At 32.6% G+C, this 20,009-nt stretch overlaps 2 protein-coding genes and 1 long non-coding RNA gene across 3 annotated transcripts; all 3 read right to left on the bottom strand.

Annotated features, from left to right (window-relative positions):
- Nucleotides 1–6,828: 6,828 nt before the first annotated feature.
- Nucleotides 6,829–8,725, bottom strand: LOC140886689 (uncharacterized). The gene is made up of 3 exons (XR_012151630.1): nt 8,587–8,725; nt 7,851–8,038; nt 6,829–7,011 (listed from the first exon to the last, which is right to left on the bottom strand). It is a non-coding gene; the product is annotated as an uncharacterized lncRNA (long non-coding RNA).
- A 961-nt stretch (nt 8,726–9,686) lies between these two features.
- LOC140886707 (xyloglucan endotransglucosylase/hydrolase protein 24-like) lies at nt 9,687–10,888 on the bottom strand. The gene is made up of 3 exons (XM_073293432.1): nt 10,558–10,888; nt 10,270–10,463; nt 9,687–10,204 (listed from the first exon to the last, which is right to left on the bottom strand). Exons 1-3 carry the CDS (start codon nt 10,831–10,833, stop codon nt 9,826–9,828), a joined length of 849 nt encoding a protein of 282 aa, XP_073149533.1. The 5' UTR covers nt 10,834–10,888; the 3' UTR covers nt 9,687–9,825.
- A 7,120-nt stretch (nt 10,889–18,008) lies between these two features.
- LOC140891181 (xyloglucan endotransglucosylase protein 7-like) lies at nt 18,009–19,809 on the bottom strand. Its single transcript, XM_073299531.1, has 5 exons — nt 19,678–19,809; nt 19,524–19,585; nt 19,212–19,434; nt 18,558–18,751; nt 18,009–18,418 (listed from the first exon to the last, which is right to left on the bottom strand). The coding sequence occupies exons 1-5, from the start codon at nt 19,765–19,767 to the stop codon at nt 18,022–18,024; spliced, it is 966 nt and encodes a 321-aa protein (XP_073155632.1). The 5' UTR covers nt 19,768–19,809; the 3' UTR covers nt 18,009–18,021.
- Between the last annotated feature and the right edge of the window lie 200 nt (nt 19,810–20,009).

The raw sequence follows: 20,009 nt of genomic DNA, 5'->3' as shown, positions 1-20,009 counted from the left end.
ATATTTGATGACTAGAAGATTCCTATGCAAGCTCATATAGCAGCGCAGAATGATGACATGTGTTATGTCATTACTGATGGACCCATTTCCATCACAAAAGTCAACAAAACTATAGTCATCAGCAGTGGTTCTCTGTAAATGATAGAGAAACCAAGATTCAAATGAACGACTAAAGAAAAAAATAAGGAAAACTTGGACAACGTGGCTAAGGGTATTCTGTACAAGACCCTTGATAAGAATACATTTAGCAAGATCAAGATGTGTAAGACTGCTAAAGAAATTTGAGAAAAGTTGATCTAAATTTGTGAAGGCAAGGAGCAGACAATAGAAAATAACTATTTGTTACAACCCAAAAATTCGACATATCAAGATGAAGACTAGAGAAACCATGACTGAGTTCGATGAAAGGGTAAAAAACATATTCATTGAGCTAGCATATCTTGGAAAAGTATATCCAAACAGAGAAATTATTCTGAAGGTAATGAGAAGACTATCCAAAGAGTGGGATGTGAAGACCATGGTAATGAGGAAAACAAAAGATCTAAACAATCTGGAACTACATGATTTTTTTCCTGATTTAGAAGCTTATGAGTTTGAACTACAAAGCCTAGAGGGTGATTAGTCGACCACCCCAGTCACCAAAGCTTTAGCTGCTGTGAATCTGGACTCACCTTGTCCAGTCGAGAAGACCGTAGAACAGATAAGCAATGATGCTATGTCATTGTTTGTAAAGAAGTTTGGGAAATTTTTTAGGAAAAGCCAAGAAAACTTCAACAACAGCAGCTACTCCAGGAATTCTTACCAAAATAAAGATTCAGTTGAAGAATCTAATGCCTGCTACAACTGTGGCAAGTCTGGAAACTTCATCACTGACTACCCAAGCCAAAGAAATATGACAAGAAATCAGTCGACAAGAGAAAGAAGCCAACTGGGAGAGTAAAGAGATCCATAGATGAGAAGAAGTCATACAAAAAGAAACATGAGGCTCTAGTTGCTGAAGAGAGCAAGGCCAAGTGGACCGAGATTGATAGTGACTTATCTGAGTCAATCAAGAAGATCAGTCTAAAGGCCGAGATTGCCAAGCTTAAAATTGAAAATGAAAAGATACATATTGATTACCAGACATTGACTCTTGAAAATAAAAAAAACTAAATGATCTTGTAAAAATCTAGAACAAGTCATCAATGACCCTTATTAAGATGCATGAGTTGCAAAGACCTATGGAAGATAAGACTTGTATGGGTTTTAGCAACAATGAGTGCACAACTGAAACTAGTACTCATCCAAAACTGAAAATGTGCGAAGGGAAATACAGTCACTTTGTGAAATCCACTATGGGACATGAGCATGATGGCCCTGCCCCAAATAATTAGAAGAATGTTGAAGCTCAAGCTCCTGGAAGGAGATGTAGGATTGGCTATGTGCCAGAGCTCGATTGCTAAGCATGACTGGAAGCATCAATAGAATATTTAAGCTAGGCATCGCTCAATATATGGTCAACATAGACAATACCACAACTCTAGACCAGTTCAGAAAATATACAGGCAACTGAAAGAACTTGGGAAGTTCAAACAACACACAGTTTCTAGCACACACAAAACACATCATCCAATTGCATCTGCACAAGCACAAGCACACACATTATAGGATTCACACAAAGGTAATTTAGTCAGGGAGATACAATTGTGGATACCCAAAGTTTTAATCTCTTATGGAACCAAATAGATGCGGGGATCATGTTATTCAACTCTGTGCTAGCAGGTACGAGGAAGAGCTGGAGAACTGAAATAATCTATATGGTACCTAGACAGTGGCTGCTCCAGACACATGATTGGAGTACTCACTCAACAAAATTTATTTACAGGACCTAAGTTCACTTTTGGTGATAATTCCACAGGTAGAACCATGGGTAAGAGTGAGATTATACACGGTAACATTGTCATTGAAGATGCATTGCTGGTTGAAAAACTTAAATATAATCTAATAAGCATAAGTCAACTGTGTGACATAGGTTACTCAGTCGAGTTCTTGAAACACAGTTGTCTTGTCAAATCTTCCACTGTATCTTTTCTTAACAGGAAACAAGTGTGGAAATAACTACGAAGTCAGTTGGATAGATCAACCAGTCGAGCCACTATGTTTTTTAGCTGCAAATCAACAAAAAACTGGTTATGAAACAAGCGACTGGACCATTTATACTTCAAAGCTATTGTCAGTCTGATCAAGCATATCTTGCTCATTGGTCTGCCAAAATTAGAATTTACCAAGGACAAAGTATGCTCAGCATGTCAGCTTGGGATATTTTTGTAAGAATTTATGACCGTTGCAGATCAATACCTATAAATAGACTTGATGATCGATTAAAGAAGTCTCTCCAACTCTCAAGCATTCAAAGCTACTTGTGAATTCAAGTATTCAGTTGAGCATTCAAAATCACAAGTCTACAAAAACTGAAAAAGCACATTCTTTCAAGTTTCACTGTGTATTGAATTAATTTGTGTGCCAGGAATTTCAGTCAAAGACGGTGTTAAGTCCTTAACTGAATCGGGGTCTTGCAAATCTGTTGTAATACTCAAATATTTTAGTGAATATTCTCAATTCAAGCTAGCTCATACTCCTCCTTCTCCTTTAGGATAGGGTCATCGTTGGTCCTTCTTTCAATGTTTATGCAAAGCTTTTGATCTTGTACTCTACGGAGGGGCGTAGAGAAACACCAAGTCAATCTCGATTAACAAAAAAAATCAATTTGAAATCAATGACCACGCAATCAGTGATAGGATTGATTGATCGTACTACATAAATTCTTGCTCTGAGAACTGACTCGCGTGTTTTGTACCTCTAACTCTTCTATCTGTATCTAGAGCCGTCAAAATCAGGGGCGGAGCCAGAAATAAATGAAGGGATGGCTAAGATTTTTGAAAAAAATCAATGTATCAATAAAATTCATAGAAAGTGGTGGTTAAGATTTTTGAAAAATTAATGTATCAATAAAATTCATAGAATATATCAAAAGTAATACATAAAAATGAGCTGGGCTTAATCAATTTGGGCTGAAGATATAAAGAATTTTTTTTAAAAAATAAAGTATATATCCAATATGGGACAAAGGCAAGCCTGGGCTACAGCTCGGGCTTGCTACCCCCGCTATTCGGCCCTGGTCAAAACGGGTCGAACCCGTCGGACCAACCCATCCCGCCATGAAAAATTGGCGAGTTGGGTTGGGGTTTTACTGACCCGTTTGGAGGCGGGCCTAAACAGGCCAACCCAAACGGGCCGCGGGTTGAGGCGGGGTGGGCCGATCCGCCAATTTTTTTTAAAAAAACAATTTTTTTATATTTTTTGAATTATGAGCATAAAAATACTTATTTTTAAATAATGTGATTTTAAAATTTTAAAACTCGTATATTATTTTTAATATCTCACGTTATTATTTTTTATGGTTAAATATCTATTTATATTATTCATATTATTTATAAATGCTATTTTTTTATCCAAAATATAATAGTTAACATCAAAATTTAATATGATTTGTTTGATTGTGACATTTTTTTTTGTTATTGTTTAACATTATTGATATATTTTTTTCAATCTCAAATACTAATTTTATTTTTTGAATTTTTTTTATATTTTTATTTTTTTAAAATTTTGGTTGGTTGGCCCGCCTAGCCCGCAACCCGCAGCGGGACGGGGCATGGCAGGTTGGGTTGGGGTTTTTATGGTCCGTTTGGAGGCAGACCTAAACAAGCCAACCCAAATTGGCCGTAGGTCATGGCGGGGCGGCCCGTCTGACCGCTTTATCTGTACTCGTTATTTTGTCTCCAAGCCAAGGGTAGTGCTGGTTGTTGAACTCTTCCACGCCAACTTGTCATTACTAAATGCATAAGGTCCCCAGACGGGGTGACATATAAATTTTTTATCTTCAAACATCAAGAAACATATTCTATGTTACTTCCATTTCAGTCGAGTTATTCATTTTGTGTTCAATATATCAATTTTGTTGGTTGATTGACATTGACAGCCAAAGAAGAACAAAAAGTTCAGTTGACATCTCAACTAAAGCCGGTATTCAAAAAAAAAAATTACAAGTGCTGTATTCCACATCTCCCTCCCTCCTCTCTACACGCACCAAAACGATCCAACAAGGCGTCGGAGGATGCCTGTCGAAAACCCTCCGATGTTTAAGTCAACAATCACCTCAAAATATGTATTCACAAAGAGCATAAATTGAGATAATTTGCGTATATATGTAACTTAAAAATAGATATAAATATTATATTTATAGATTTTCTCAAATGGATCATGAACCTCCCAAGGTATGGGCTCAAAATTTTCTAATGTACACGCCCATTTTCTTATTATTATAATTTCAACAACTAACTTTAGCATTATTAATTAATTAAAAATATGTCATCACCCATCATAAATGCATAGTTCTAGAAACTTGAAATGTGAGGGACTTGTTTTCGGGTAAGTGAAATCCTACTAATATAGACACTGCCTCAATTTTTTTTAATTCATTTTTCAGGTCAAATTAAAACCTATTCACCCAAGAAAGTAAAAAAAATAATTTTTTTTGAAACCGAAGAATAATTGTTCGGATTTTAGTAGAATTCGAGCTTGTATTCCTTGGATTGTAGTTAATTTAATTTTTATAATATTTAATTAAAAACCATAAATTTTGTTTTAGATAATATCGTGTGAAATGTCTAAAAATAATACTATAATTAAAATTTTTAAAAATAAATTTTTAATTCTAGGAGATATTATGTCAATTTAAAATTCTAATAATATAGATAAAGATTTAAAAATAATTTATTACGATATAGTGGTTGTAGATGTTTATTACGATAAGTTTTTATAATTTTTTTTTATTTAGATGGAGTGTTTAGGAGTGTTTAATTTTATAAACAATTACTTCATGAACAAAAAAATAATTATTTCTCGTTTTATGATATTTATTAAAAAAAAAATTAGGTACGTACATCAAACTAAACTTCATAATAATTTTAAATTATAATATGTATATGTCAATTATGTTCTAAAATACTTGTTTAAATGATGTTTAATCTCACTTAAATTTTAATACACTTAAACTCGATTTAAAAATTATTTTTTTAACTGAATATTTCATTTATTTTTTAATAAAAAATATTTTATAAATATATATTATATAGAACTTGAAATATCTATTAAAAATATATTTTTGGTAATTATATATATCATTTTGTTTAATATTTTGCTTAAAATAATTAAATTATAGTAAAAATTGAAAACTCCTTTTAAACTTAAGTTGAATTAAGTTTAAAAATCTTAAAGCTTGACCTCCACGTATACTTGAACGAATTTTGCGCTTTTTAAAAAATTGATATTTGTAAAATAAAATTAATTTGAGATAAATAGATGAGCGATGAGTACCAACTAAACAAAACTCAAGTTGTCGGCCTTTGTTTTCTTCGATTTCGAGATGGGCCTAAATGAGCCCTCTTGTCTAGGGCCTAATTGTTTACAAATGTTTTAAAAAATTGATTATGTATTTTTTAAAAAGAATTTGTACAATTAATTAAAAAAATGATTAGGAAGTTTTCTTTATAAATTTTTGCAAACACTGTCTAAGCCTCGAGATGATTTGTTTTTTTTATTTCCCAACAAAAACTTTTATTGGTTTTTTCATTTTTATAATTTTCGTTTGGTAATAAATCATTAACAATAGTCAAAACTCAATTCCATACTTCATTTTCTTATTATTTTTCTCTTCTTATATATAAAGAATCTCCCCCTTATGCACCATCTTTTAAATTGCCGAAATTGCCCTTATGTAATATAAATATTATAATTTTATTTTTATTTGTTTTTTTTATATTTCATATTTCCATATTTTTCTCAACTAAACATTGTAGATAAGATAAATTGATAAAAAAATTTAAATTTATTTTTATATTATTTTATAATGTTAAAAAATAAATTGAAATATTATTTAAAAAATAATATTTATATTTAACATACAATATTAAATATATTGCATGATTTTATACACACGCAACGCGTGTGCGATTATGCTAGTATTTAATAATATTTCTTCATCGTTTTATTTTTTAAGTATAATTTTTTTAATTTTTGGCTTTTATGTTTCCATGATTATAAACGGGGGACATAATCATAAACAAATCAAGTCAAACAATGAAACTATATTAGGTGGGTAGCATAGAAAAACTCATGTGATGAATTGTACATCCAATAGTTGAGTATCACCTTAATGGTGGGCACGGAGGGTGGGAGCAGGTGTAGAAACCAACAAGTTTATAAACTTTTATCACTTTCACATTTGCATCTACTGTGCATTTAATTCATGACCTGAATTTCCGATTAAAATCCTCCCACCTGAGTCAATTGACATTCATATTCAGTACTATAACTGTGGGGACCCGGGTTGCTAATCTCATCTTAAGGCAATTAACGATTAATAGACAATTAATCATACAATAAAAGATTGTTCAAACCAAGAGCTAAATTTTTTTTTTTTTTTTAAAGAAGGCCCCTCGCTCGATCGGGTAAACTTTACCGATCGAGCGAGCACAAAGTAAAAACTCTCGGGTCTGCATCCATATTGGCCTCACTCGATCGGTGAAATCTTACCGATCGAGCGAGCCCAAAATTTCAACCTTCTGTTGAGCAACATAAAGGTCTCGCTCGATCGGTGAAATCCTACCGATCGAGCGAGCTGTATTTCCAGAAAATCTGCAGGAAACACTTTTATTGTCAACCATGGAACATGCATAAATATACTCTTTGACAAGCTACCAAATAATATACATGCATTGACAAATAAATCCTAATATTCAAATACATCCATTCTTGAATATAAACTATGATTCACATAAACATGTACAAGATTCCTTGTCTTCTAACATATTTATATATAATACATATCAGCGGCTTAAAACCCGAATCTCCACTTCTAATCTTTCAATCTCGTGCTATCCAAGTCACATCTGACTCGCTCATGCCCCAAACCTGATGCAATGCACACATACAAACAAAGCAACAGCCGGATAACTCCGGTGAGAATAAATCTCAGTATGAAAGACATGCATATACATCATGAAAGCATATGGAATCTGTATGCTATAAAACTCTAAAATCATAAAACATGTAATAACATGTAGATCATAGAATCATCATCGACGCTTAAACTCTTAACACATAATGATTCATCTAAAGCAATAACACACATTCATATCTAGAATAGTGTATCACAACATGCTAGCATTTATAACTGCATAATCTAAACCATAGAAAACTCTAGGTTAATGCATAAATGCAATGCATGTGCCAAGGAATAGACTATCAAATCTGATACCAATAAGCTTAGTTCTTGGGATCTCGGGGAATAAAATCTTTAACTAACCACCGACTCTCCCAATCGAGGTGGTGTTAAATATCTTAATTTTCCTGACTTTGGTGCAACTATAGTGAGTCATATAGCTCTGGATATAAATCTATATTCCGTGCCATGAGTCATTTGACTCTGGAAGTAAATCTACATTCCATGCCACTCACTACAGTTCTCCAAACGTCTACGCACTCTAGGCCATTTTGCCCTCTGTGCTATTCAAGGTAGGGTTCAAGATGAATGCAACACAATCTGGATGCATTAAATCATACATAAGCTAAAACAACATCTTGAACACATCAAGAACATATTTATATGCATGTAAATAATCAAGGATACCAACAAAAGAAAGTAAATCACATAAGAGCACTGAAACAACTAAGTATTTGATTTCAGGATAACTCGAAAACCACCACGTTCTCGAGTTGTTCTACCTGGCAGGAATAATGTCGATTCATACCTTTCATCGCGATTCAAACCTCTTGAATCTGTTGCCAATGCTGATCATCTCAACGCTAGCCAAATCGGTCATCAAAATCTGCTTTTTCAATCAATGCTACTTGAAGGTATTCTTGATTCAACTTCAAACACTTCAAGTCATTCGAACTCGAACGCGTCGATTCAACTTCGATAATCTTCACTTTAAATCTGAAATATATTATAACATATCTAAACATAAATTTCCAATCTGAATCGATGATTCTTTAGAGCTTAGTCAGTTCAAATCTTGCTAAGACAATCAGAATTCAAACCGACGTCGCAACTATTCGAGTCCGATAAATCTTTCGATTCAAATATCATTATATCTTCATTCTCAACATAATCACATATTCAATTCATCCACAATAAGCTTACAAATGAGCTCTAGACATTGAGAATGCATAACAATTCAAAATCTTGAACCGACGGCGTAACGGATCAAAACCGAAAATTCCAACAGCATAAACATCATCTTGTTAATCATTTAAGCTCAATATCATCACCAATTCATCCACTTATACACGTGACCAGCAGCTCTTAAAAATTCAGAATTATGAAAAATCTTTCAAAAATCGAAAACATGTTCAAACGATGATATTTTCTCGATCCATCTTAGATATGCTATCGTCGTACATGCTAGAACACGTTTATACAATCAAATATTAATTTTAATAACAACTTAAATTTCAAACATGGTAGAACTTCATAAAACTTACGTCAAAACGTAGCACTCGGAGCTGTGATCGCAAATATATATTCAATCGAAAATTCTACCGGGCGGATCAAAAAATGTGAAAGCTTGAAAGGTCAAAAAGTGAACTTGGACCCTTTTCCTCTTTCTCTCGGCCATTTTCTGATTTTCTTCTGAATCTAATCTGATTCCCACGTTTCAAAGTAGATATATATCTACTTATTTGCATTTTGGTTTCTGAACTTTGGTCTAATTGCAATTTAGTCCCCGGACAAGCGATTTAATTCAATTTCAATTCTAAATAATTTATGAATATTAGAATTAAATTCTAAACTCTAAATATTCTAAAATTATATATTCTCGGATTAAAATTAAATCATTTTGGAACTTCTCGCATTTTAGTCCTTGAACTACTCAATATTTGCAAATTGGCCCTTGCTCGGATTTCATACTCAAATTAAATTCTTGATACTTATCATCTTGGAATTCACATCTTAAATTCCATAAATATCAATTCAAATATTTTTAATCTTTTAATTTAAGAATTCCGGATATTAAAATCTTAAAATCCGAAAATCATCAAATTAAATATTTCTGACCCGAAATTGAAATCTCCAATTTCCATAAATTCTTAAATTCATCTTTTCACTTTATTCGGAATTTAAATCTTAAATCCCGTAATTAAGAACTTAATATTTTCGAGCCTTACAATAACTGTTGGGATGCAATAGTTGTTTCTGCTTTGTTGAACGATCGAACCATGACGGGTGGGCTGCGGTGCGGTTTAAAAGATTTGAGTTGCACCATTATCATCACTAGCTATAGCTTTTGGTAAAACAGTAAGTATTCGGTCCTACAATTTTTATTCAGAGTCAAGGTCATGAATTCGATTCCCATTGATTGGGAGGAGTTCAATTATTGAGAGAGATTGTTGGAATGTAATAATTATCCCATAAATAACAACTAACTTTTAAAAAAATCTTATCTTAATTAAAATCGGTTAAATAATCAAATGAATGTGTGGAAAAACTAAAACAAGAAATTATATGCTAAAGATTGTGTGTTAAATATTAATAATTGAAAAAAAAAAATGTACGTTCACTAATCAGTATGATAGACAATTAATAGAAGCATTATATATCATCATTAGCATTAACTTATATATTGATTTATTACATACACAAGGTGTAGAAAACAAAACAAAACAAACAAAAAGAATTCTACTACCATATTTGACAGTTAACATGCATAATTATATACAGTACTACATTATGGTGCATTCCGTGGGGAAACCTTGCGGGAATCGGTTGGAATCCGCGCAGTAATTGTAAATCATGAAATGATTCCGCGCCCATTTCAATTTCGCTTGGCTGGTGGCATCAAGCTCTTGGTTGAACCACGAAATATTCTTGCCAGTGCAGGAATTAGAGTTTAATATTATGCATGCATCAGCCTTGTAATTCCGGTACGAGGCGGTGAACGGAGCCTTGCTCCAATCGGTTTTGATCAGCCCGCCTCGCGTCGCCCAATCGTCGGCGTTCCAAAGGCTCGAATATATCCTCATCGGCTGATTTTTCGGGTAAGGGACTCCTCGCGACTCTAGATTCTTGAATTCTCTGATGGGGGTGCCATCCACTGAGAATCTGGAGTATATATATCAGTCGTCGTCTCATAAAAAAAAAAAAAGAAATTAAAATTAATTACTTACATGATTCTCTGGGGATTCCATAGGATGGAATACGTATGAAAGTCGGCGGTGGGATCAAACCAAAGATAAAACTGCTGTTCTCTGTTTCCTTTACCCTGTGCGTACACATTAGTGTGTAGAATATAAGGTTCGCCACTCAAATTCCCCAAGAACTCGAAATCTATCTCGTCATGCGTCGGCCCTTGTGAAGACAACTGCAGCAAGCAAAATTACCGATTCACGTTGATACGTACGACCCATTAATTAGTTATTTAAAGCCAAAAAAAATATACATATATATATGCATACGAAATATGCGGTGACGGTTCCGGCGGAGTTTCCGGGGACAAGTTTGAGCTGAGTATCGATCTTTGCGAACATGTATTCGTCCTTGGACTGGAATCCGGAGCCAGAGGTTTTGTCCAGACTCAGAGTGAGAAGGTCGCCATTGTTGAGGATTTTGGCTCGCCCGTCTCCCCATGTCACGTCCACTTCTTTGTTGAAATTGGCGGAACCAAACGTAATAATATTAATTAATATAGTACTCATCACCAATATTGCCAGTGAATTGATCTTTGGAGCCATTTTCGAATTACACGTGAGTGTTTTTTTTTAATAAAGTAATTCTGTGATTTGATGGTGAAGATTGGGAATATGCGTGTCGGGATTTATAGAGGGCAAAAAGTTAATTAGGATTTGGTTGGAGGAGGAAAATGGCATGGAAGGTGCAATCTGCCAGCTTTGCCATTGAGCCATCTAAAAAAAGTTAACATATCATTTTTTTTAATTTTAAATCGCCAATTAAAAATTACCCTTCTTTTTTTTAAAAAAAAATAAAAAATTCTTTCAAGATATTTTCTCGGATGCATTCAATTTTCAATAATAATTTATTTATTTTTAAAAAAAGAGATCAAAAGATCGTAGATTACGATATCTAGTACTTCTCTCACAATTTCCAGTTAAACACATGTATATAATTTGAGTAGGTCTTTAGTAATACAAATAACGTTTGTGAGACTGTATCACATTAAGTTTTGTTATAATATAAATATAATTTTAGTTGTGATATATATAAAGAGTTTTGTTATGCTGCTCATCAACCATTTCAACTTCCGTGTTCACCATGTATAAAACACTCAACTATTGTATATGATAGACACGAAGGTTGACACGGTTGATGGACAACGTAACAAAATTAGTGATATATATATATATATATATATATGCGAATCTAAACATGTAAATCGACATATCCTCGGTACTTACTAAGACCAGTGTTAGATTTTGTATTATTATTTATTGTTGGATATTTAATTGGGATTATAATTTGTTGGTGGGTGGGTGGGTGTAATTGTGTAAAGAACATATATAAATGAACTTTTATATTAAATATAGTTGGGGACAGATGGCTCATTAAATAGCGCGTTTCACGAAATGTATTGATCCCACACACACACATGTAACGTAAACGCGGTTTCAATGGGCACAAAGGTTAACGCCGAGGGTATGGGTATGGCAAATCTTTGTCTCACACTGGCAATAGTTTTTTCGTAATTGGTGCCCATTTTCCAATTTCCTTAGCCATACACATAGCACTTTTATACCACTACGTATGCTTGCTGTATCTTCCCATTTTTCGTTTTCAAATTTGATCCATTTGTTTTTCTTATTAATTTATTCGATTTTAAGTTTTTATCGACTAAGTTTTCGAATTTTGATGTAATTGTTTATGTGGTTCCAAAATGTGAAACAGGAAAAAACTGGCATAATCCTCTTGTGTATTTATATAAGTGATCGCTCAAAAAATTACACAAGACAATGTAATTTTTTTTTAAAAAAAAACCGCGTTCTTTAAAAGTATTAATGGAAACTTTATATATATATGTTGCAGTTGCACATATGTATAGATGTGACTGGGTGGTCTTTTTCGAAATAAATTACATGCACCGGCATTGACAGTAAAAATGAGCCTCAATTATTTTTTTGACTTTTTGTCTTTTTTCTTACAGTAAAAAAAAAATCATTCAATTTGGTACAAATGGCAAATCCACTTTGAATTTGCCTCTTCAAGATATTCCAGGTGGCGATATATTTAGGTGGGTTGTTGCCTGTCACTTTCGTCAATCAAACTATCATAGTAATTATTTCTTTTTGGGCGAATTTCATCTAATTTGGTACACAGGAAAAAGATGTCTATTTGGAAATTATATGTCTTTATGACTGTAAAGTTTTATACATACAAAAATAACTCACCTCTAATTTGGATATTTTACTTGGTTTTGGGGTAAGAAAATAATTGATGATATTTACTACTTATGTAGTAACCCTAATTTCGTTTTACGTTTATTAGATCAGTAGTTATACATGTTTAAAATGATAAACTATGATTAAGGGGTTTTAAACGATTCCAAAATGTTCGGAAATGATTCGTAGAACAAAAGTGACTCGGGCAGTTCGGAACCATCAACCATGAGTCAGGTAAGTTCGGAGGATCTGAACTAATCGGATGGACAGGGTGTAGTTCGGATGAAGAGGATGATATCGGAATGTCCGAACGTGAAATCGGACCTTCCGAAATGTGTTAGGTAATGCACATTATCAACGTGTCAAGAGTGTAAAGACACATGAGAACTCATGCCTATCGGAGCTTCCAAAGTGGGAGTTCAAAGCTTGTGAAGAGGATCGGAACTTACGAAGAGCATATCAGAGCTTCCTATCAGGGTTGTTCGGAGACGTGACAAACATGAGAGTTCGGACCTTCCAAACTCCGTCTATAAATAGGCCGCAGATTTCTCACAATAATTAAGTACGTGATTTTGATCTTGTAATTAAATTATGTTTTTTATTTTTGTCTTTTTTTTGCCAAGAGTGCTCATGTGACGTTAATTAAAAATACTAACATAGCAATGGAAAAAACTGATGTGAGAAATACTAATTTGTCCAACGCCCCGTTAATATTCCTTAAAAAAAAATACTAAAAATGATCATCAAAATACAGTATAAATTTAGGGGACCAAAATTCAAATTAAATACTTTAAATTTTAAAGACCAAAATAAAGAATGAGCAAAACTTACGAGATCATTTTGACTATTATCCCGAAAAGTAATTCACCGGAAGCTTTAATCCAACGCCCTATTAATATTCCTTAAAAAAAAATACTAAAAATGATCATCAAAATACAGTATAAATTTAGGGGACCAAAATTCAAATTAAATACTTTAAATTTTAAAGACCAAAATAAAGAATGAGCAAAACTTACGAGATCATTTTGACTATTATTCCGAAAAGTAATTCACCAGAAGCTTTAATCCTTCGCAACTCGTATATATATTGTCACGCCCCGAAACCGGGCCTAGTTGACATCGGCGTTGTTTAACAATTTAACATTGAAACAACAAGCCTCATAGTACAAGTCTTGCAAAAAACCAGTCTATTTCATAAACCATAACTATTTTTACAGAGAAAAAAAAACACAAGTGCAACAATGCGGAAGCGAAACTGAAATTTAAAGTAAAAATATTTCTTCAACTTGAACTGATCCATCCTCACCAACCTCAGAACTTATTCTGTTCTTCGTCATCTAACTCATCTTCATTCTTATCTGGGGAGCAAAGTAAGGGGGTGAGTGTTTTGGGAACACTCAGCAAGTCGGGGCCGATCGAGCACGATAAACACCAAAATATATTTACATGTACTCATGTATATTTTATAATCTCGAAACAAAATAAGCATGCTGAATTCGAACAAATACGAAGCAAATATTGCACTGTTAATTATCTCATTTTCCGTGGTTCTACTGATCAGTCCCCTATATTTTACTCCTCTAAGGGGCGAGACCAAAGGAACGGTTATTATAACCCACCGCATCAGGGCCATATCAAATCAAATCAAATCAAATCGTCGGAAATTCCTTAACCATTTCTAAATCGACTTTTAACAGTGCATCTCAAATATTTCCAAATAATTCTAACATGCTTCAAATAATATCACGAATAGCCAACAAATAATATATATCAAAGTGAAACGAATATTATCATGCCGATCGAATTTTCAAAATTATAAGTATTTATTTTATAAAACTTAACTCACACACAAAAATAAATATAAGTGTAGAAACTTATATTACACAAAAGAAAGGTAGAAGCCCACTTACTCGGAAAATTTTGTTGAATCGATAACTGATATAAAATTCTTCTAAAAGCTTCATCTACTCTTTGCCAAGCCCAACTCTTTGATGCCACAAGAACTTAAATCTTAGAAGAAATATGCATGTCTTCCATATAATTTATCTCTCTTTCTTTTTATGAATATTATGGATTGAAATGAGAATGTGACTAGTGTAGTATATTTATACTAAAATTTCAAGCAACTCAAAGGGTCACATTAAATGTAAGGAATTGAATTTGGTTTAGTGGGTAGTAAATTGAGAGGGGAAACATGGGTTAGTGGGTAGAAATTTGATAAGTCATGGTGGTTTATGACAAATAGTAAGTATGGTATAATGGTTGATTTAAAGACTAGTCAATAATTTTTAACACATGACAAATAAATTATCTATATTGACAATTTGAACACAAAAATGGATTTTATGAACTTTATAATGGATAAATATATATACTTGAACCTGTGTTTTCATGGTTGAGAATTTTAAAAGACAATCAATTGAGCCATTAAGCCTAATTAATAATCAAATAATAATTATATAAAATAATTAGATATAATGTCACTCTTAAAATTTTAAACATTAATAATTCCACCTCAACATGACAATTAAGATAAATCATTATTTTGAAAATAATACTAGTCAATAAAAATAATAAGTTTTCTTTACATGTAAAATAATAAGTATAATATGAGAACCGAGATTTAGCCAAAACAATTGAAATTAGAAATCTTAGTTTTTATTTCACTAGTAGGTACAAAAATATATTTAAATATATTTTCTTTATTATACCATGAATTTGGTCACGGGTATCACATTCTTCCCTCCTAAAAAAAAGTTTCGTCCTCGAAACTTGAAATTTATATTTTGATTTTTGTAAACAAACAAAATTTTAAAAAAAAAATTTCAAGATTTGTTTTGTGTTGATGGTAGAAAATGATCTCAATAAATGAAAACTTAATGAGCTAAGAAAATATTTATCGAGAAGGGAATTTAAAAATTAAAATTCCAGAGAAAAATTTTAACAATTTTTTTTTTCTTTATCTAACATGAGAAAAAAAAAATGCATTATAACTAGGAACATGAATAGTATTTTTCTGAAATCAGCTCAACAAAATTTCTTAACAAAAGTTTAGGAATCAAAATTAAGCATGTAATAAAAATTCAATAACTTGATAGATTTAATTTAAGGAAGTGAATAAATTTTTATTTTAAAAATAGAAATGAGGATTGATGATCCAAATAGACCTAATACATGACTCATCAAAATATACGAGAGATAATATTTTTTTTTTCTCTAATTATTTGTAGTGAAGTATGATCCTTATGGAAAAAAAAAATTTATTCTTATTAACTAGATTTTTTTTCCAAGTATTTAATACTAATAAAAACCTTAGAGTCAAACTATAACCCAATCACATCTATATATATATAACCCAATATTGTCAAGCAAACTTAAACTTCGACAATCATGACTTAAAATTTTTATCTATAATGTGACAAACATTAGCTCCCAAATAATTCTTTATAAATCCATAATTAGAACAAACTTAAATATTTATATCGACTAGGTAACCTAAATAATAGTTTCAAAATGATTCGAACATAAATCTAAGTAATCATTCTCATTTCTATACTAACCTTAAAAATAATATTAGTTCCCATTGTTTGTCTCCAAGTGATTCCTCATCATTCCAAATCTTACTTACTAGACCCCAAGAATCATTTTCATTCTTCATCCTAATTTTCCATCAAGATCATGAACCTGGTTTGGCTTTGATACCACATCTGTCACGCCCCGAAACCGGGCCTAGTTGACATCGGCGTTGTTTAACAATTTAACATTGAAACAACAAGCCTCATAGTACAAGTCTTGCCAAAAATCAGTCTATTTCATAAACCATAACTATTTTTACAGAGAAAAAAAAACACAAGTGCAACAATGCGGAAGCGAAACTGAAATTTAAAGTAAAAATATTTCTTCAACTTGAACTGATCCATCCTCACCAACCTCAGAACTTATTCTGTTCTTCGTCATCTAACTCATCTTCATTCTTATCTGGGGAGCAAAGTAAGGGGGTGAGTGTTTTGGGAACACTCAGCAAGTCGGGGCCGATCGAGCACGATAAACACCAAAATATATTTACATGTACTCATGTATATTTTATAATCTCGAAACAAAATAAGCATGCTGAATTCGAACAAATACGAAGCAAATATTGCACTGTTAATTATCTCATTTTCCGTGGTTCTACTGATCAGTCCCCTATATTTTACTCCTCTAAGGGGCGAGGCCAAAGGAACGGTTATTATAACCCACCGCATCAGGGCCATATCAAATCAAATCAAATCAAATCGTCGGAAATTCCTTAACCATTTTTAAATCGACTTTTAACAGTGCATCTCAAATATTTCCAAATAATTCTAACATGCTTCAAATAATATCACGAATAGCCAACAAATAATATATATCAAAGTGAAACGAATATTATCATGCCGATCGAATTTTCAAAATTATAAGTATTTATTTTATAAAACTTAACTCACACACAAAAATAAATATAAGTGTAGAAACTTATATTACACAAAAGAAAGGTAGAAGCCCACTTACTCGGAAAATTTTGTTGAATCGATAACTGATATAAAATTCTTCTAAAAGCTTCATCTACTCTTTGCCAAGCCCAACTCTTTGATGCCACAAGAACTTAAATCTTAGAAGAAATATGCATGTCTTCCATATAATTTATCTCTCTTTCTTTTTATGAATATTATGGATTGAAATGAGAATGTGACTAGTGTAGTATATTTATACTAAAATTTCAAGCAACTCAAAGGGTCACATTAAATGTAAGGAATTGAATTTGGTTTAGTGGGTAGTAAATTGAGAGGGGAAACATGGGTTAGTGGGTAGAAATTTGATAAGTCATGGTGGTTTATGACAAATAGTAAGTATGGTATAATGGTTGATTTAAAGACTAGTCAATAATTTTTAACACATGACAAATAAATTATCTATATTGACAATTTGAACACAAAAATGGATTTTATGAACTTTATAATGGATAAATATATATACTTGAACCTGTGTTTTCATGGTTGAGAATTTTAAAAGACAATCAATTGAGGCATTAAGCCTAATTAATAATCAAATAATAATTATATAAAATAATTAGATATAATGTCACTCTTAAAATTTTAAACATTAATAATTCCACCTCAACATGACAATTAAGATAAATCATTATTTTGAAAATAATACTAGTCAATAAAAATAATAAGTTTTCTTTACATGTAAAATAATAAGTATAATATGAGAACCGAGATTTAGCCAAAACAATTGAAATTAGAAATCTTAGTTTTTATTTCACTAGTAGGTACAAAAATATATTTAAATATATTTTCTTATTATACCATGAATTTGGTCACGGGTATCACATATATTAGTTTCCAAATTCAAACAAAATAAAAAAAAAATCTGTTTTACGAAGTTTTAATTCCAAAAATGATAACTAGTAAATTAAATATTTTGAACATCTAAAAACCGCATGCATGCATGCATGCTACAACAACTAGTTACAATTCTAACCAACAAGAATATTAACCTAGCTAGCTAGTTAATTCTGCATTCCTTACCAGGGCCTCTACGAAACCTCCATTTATCCGTACAATAATCATACACCATATGTTCTCTCTGCAACTTCTTCATCCTCTCCCTACTTCTTCGATCCAACTCCATGTTCAGCCATGGATTCGTCGAGAAATCGGTCTCGTTACATGTACTACTTCTAGTTCTATAAGACCAAATGCACCCATCCGCAGTAAAATTCCGGTACGAAGCTTCGAAAGGAGCTAGAGTCCAGTTGGTTTTCACCCTCCCGTGTTGTGTGGCCCATTCATCCGCATTCCAAATGCTCGAATACACTCGCATCGGTTGCTCTTTAGGGTATGGTACGCCTAATGTCTCCGCATTTCTGAATTCTCTTATCGGCATGTTGTCGATCAAGAAGCTGAAAACAATGTGTTTGATTATGCTGAGTTTGAGCGTGGCTAGAGAACTATTTATATATTTTAACTCGAGCTCGACTTGACGAGTAATTAATTTGCACACCTTCAAACTCAAGAAAATTAGAAGTGATCAATACTTACATAATGCATTTGGGGTTCCAGATAATTGTGTAGGTATGGAAATCTTGGGTTGGATCAAACCATAAGAAAAACTGGTTTTCTCTTTCACCTCTGCCTTGGCTGAATACGTTTGTGTGAACTGTGTACGGATTGCCACTTGAATTTCCAATAAATTCGAAATCTATCTCATCATGATGATCTCCTTCTGAAGACAACTAAGGTTTTGAAATAAATAAAAATGAGAAAAAATATACGTACGTATCAATAATACACAGTATATGCACGTAAGATGCATGATTGGCCGTAACCGTGGAGACTACTGTTCCAGTTCCATCAACGGTCGCGATGACCTCGCTGATTATTTTAAAAAATTGAAAATTTTTTAATGAAAAAATCAAAATAATTGGAAATTTTGGAGGTAAAATAAAAAAAAATAAAAATAAAAACGATTCACGTAGGTCGCAACGTTCCACGACACAGTTATATTGGTTGCTTATGCATGTCTGCAAAATGGAGCCACATTACAACCTCCTTACACGCCGAAACTTCATAACAGAATACCTTGTTCCGGTTATGGAATGGCGGCCGTTATGCGACCGACGAGGTACGTAAACCATGCATGCATGAGATGAATGGATAGTATTAATTCTTTTTTTTTTTGGTTATAAATCTTACATAAAAGGTTGTGATAGTGCCAGCGGAGTTTCCAGGGATGAGCTTGATTTGCATTTCGACTTTTCCGAAGAGTATTTCTCGCTTGGATTCGAAGCCGGCACCGGACGACTTGTCGAGGGACAGGGTAAGAAGCTCGCCGTCTTCCAGTATCTGAGTGTGGCTCTCACCCCACGAGATGATGAATTGTTGGTAAAATGTACCATTTTTAACAACAACACTTTGGCTGTAACAAGATTATTTCCAGACAATTAATCAGCTAATTTAAACTGATCCTCGTAAATTGCCTAGAAACTAATATTGAAAACTAGGTACCTCGTTCTAATTTCTTGATTCCGTTTGGCCGCAAAAATTGTTTGAGAAATAATAACGTCCACCTGAAACATATATTTAAAAGAAATTAAACTTCACGTTTTGCATGTGAATTATATGAATATATATGTTGAAAAAGGAGCTTAATTAAAGTTACCTTGAAAACAAAGATGGCAGAGAAGACAATGAAAGCCAAATATGGGACTAACTTGTTGGAACGAGATGGGTGAGGGTTTCTTGGTCGCATAACGATTGATTTCTTGTAATAAAACACACAAAAATGTGAAGCATTGTCTTCTCTCTACCATTATTTTGTCAAAACAACCATAACCAAATTTACCTAATTTTCTCTTTGTATGTTTTTTGTAGTTTTGTAACCATTCTTTTTTGTTGGTAACAATAGAGGGCCATCCATGTATTTTGGATATTTGAGGTGGGCGCGCTTTGTGTCTCATCGAAAAATTTATTCCCACTATTTATTTTTCAATT

The sequence above is a fragment of the Henckelia pumila genome, chromosome 3 (genome assembly GCF_033568475.1).
Source record: "Henckelia pumila isolate YLH828 chromosome 3, ASM3356847v2, whole genome shotgun sequence".
NCBI classification, from domain to species: domain Eukaryota; kingdom Viridiplantae; phylum Streptophyta; class Magnoliopsida; order Lamiales; family Gesneriaceae; genus Henckelia; species Henckelia pumila.
The sequence above is the reverse complement of the archived record's forward strand: the minus strand, read 5'-3'. Positions and strand labels throughout refer to the sequence as shown.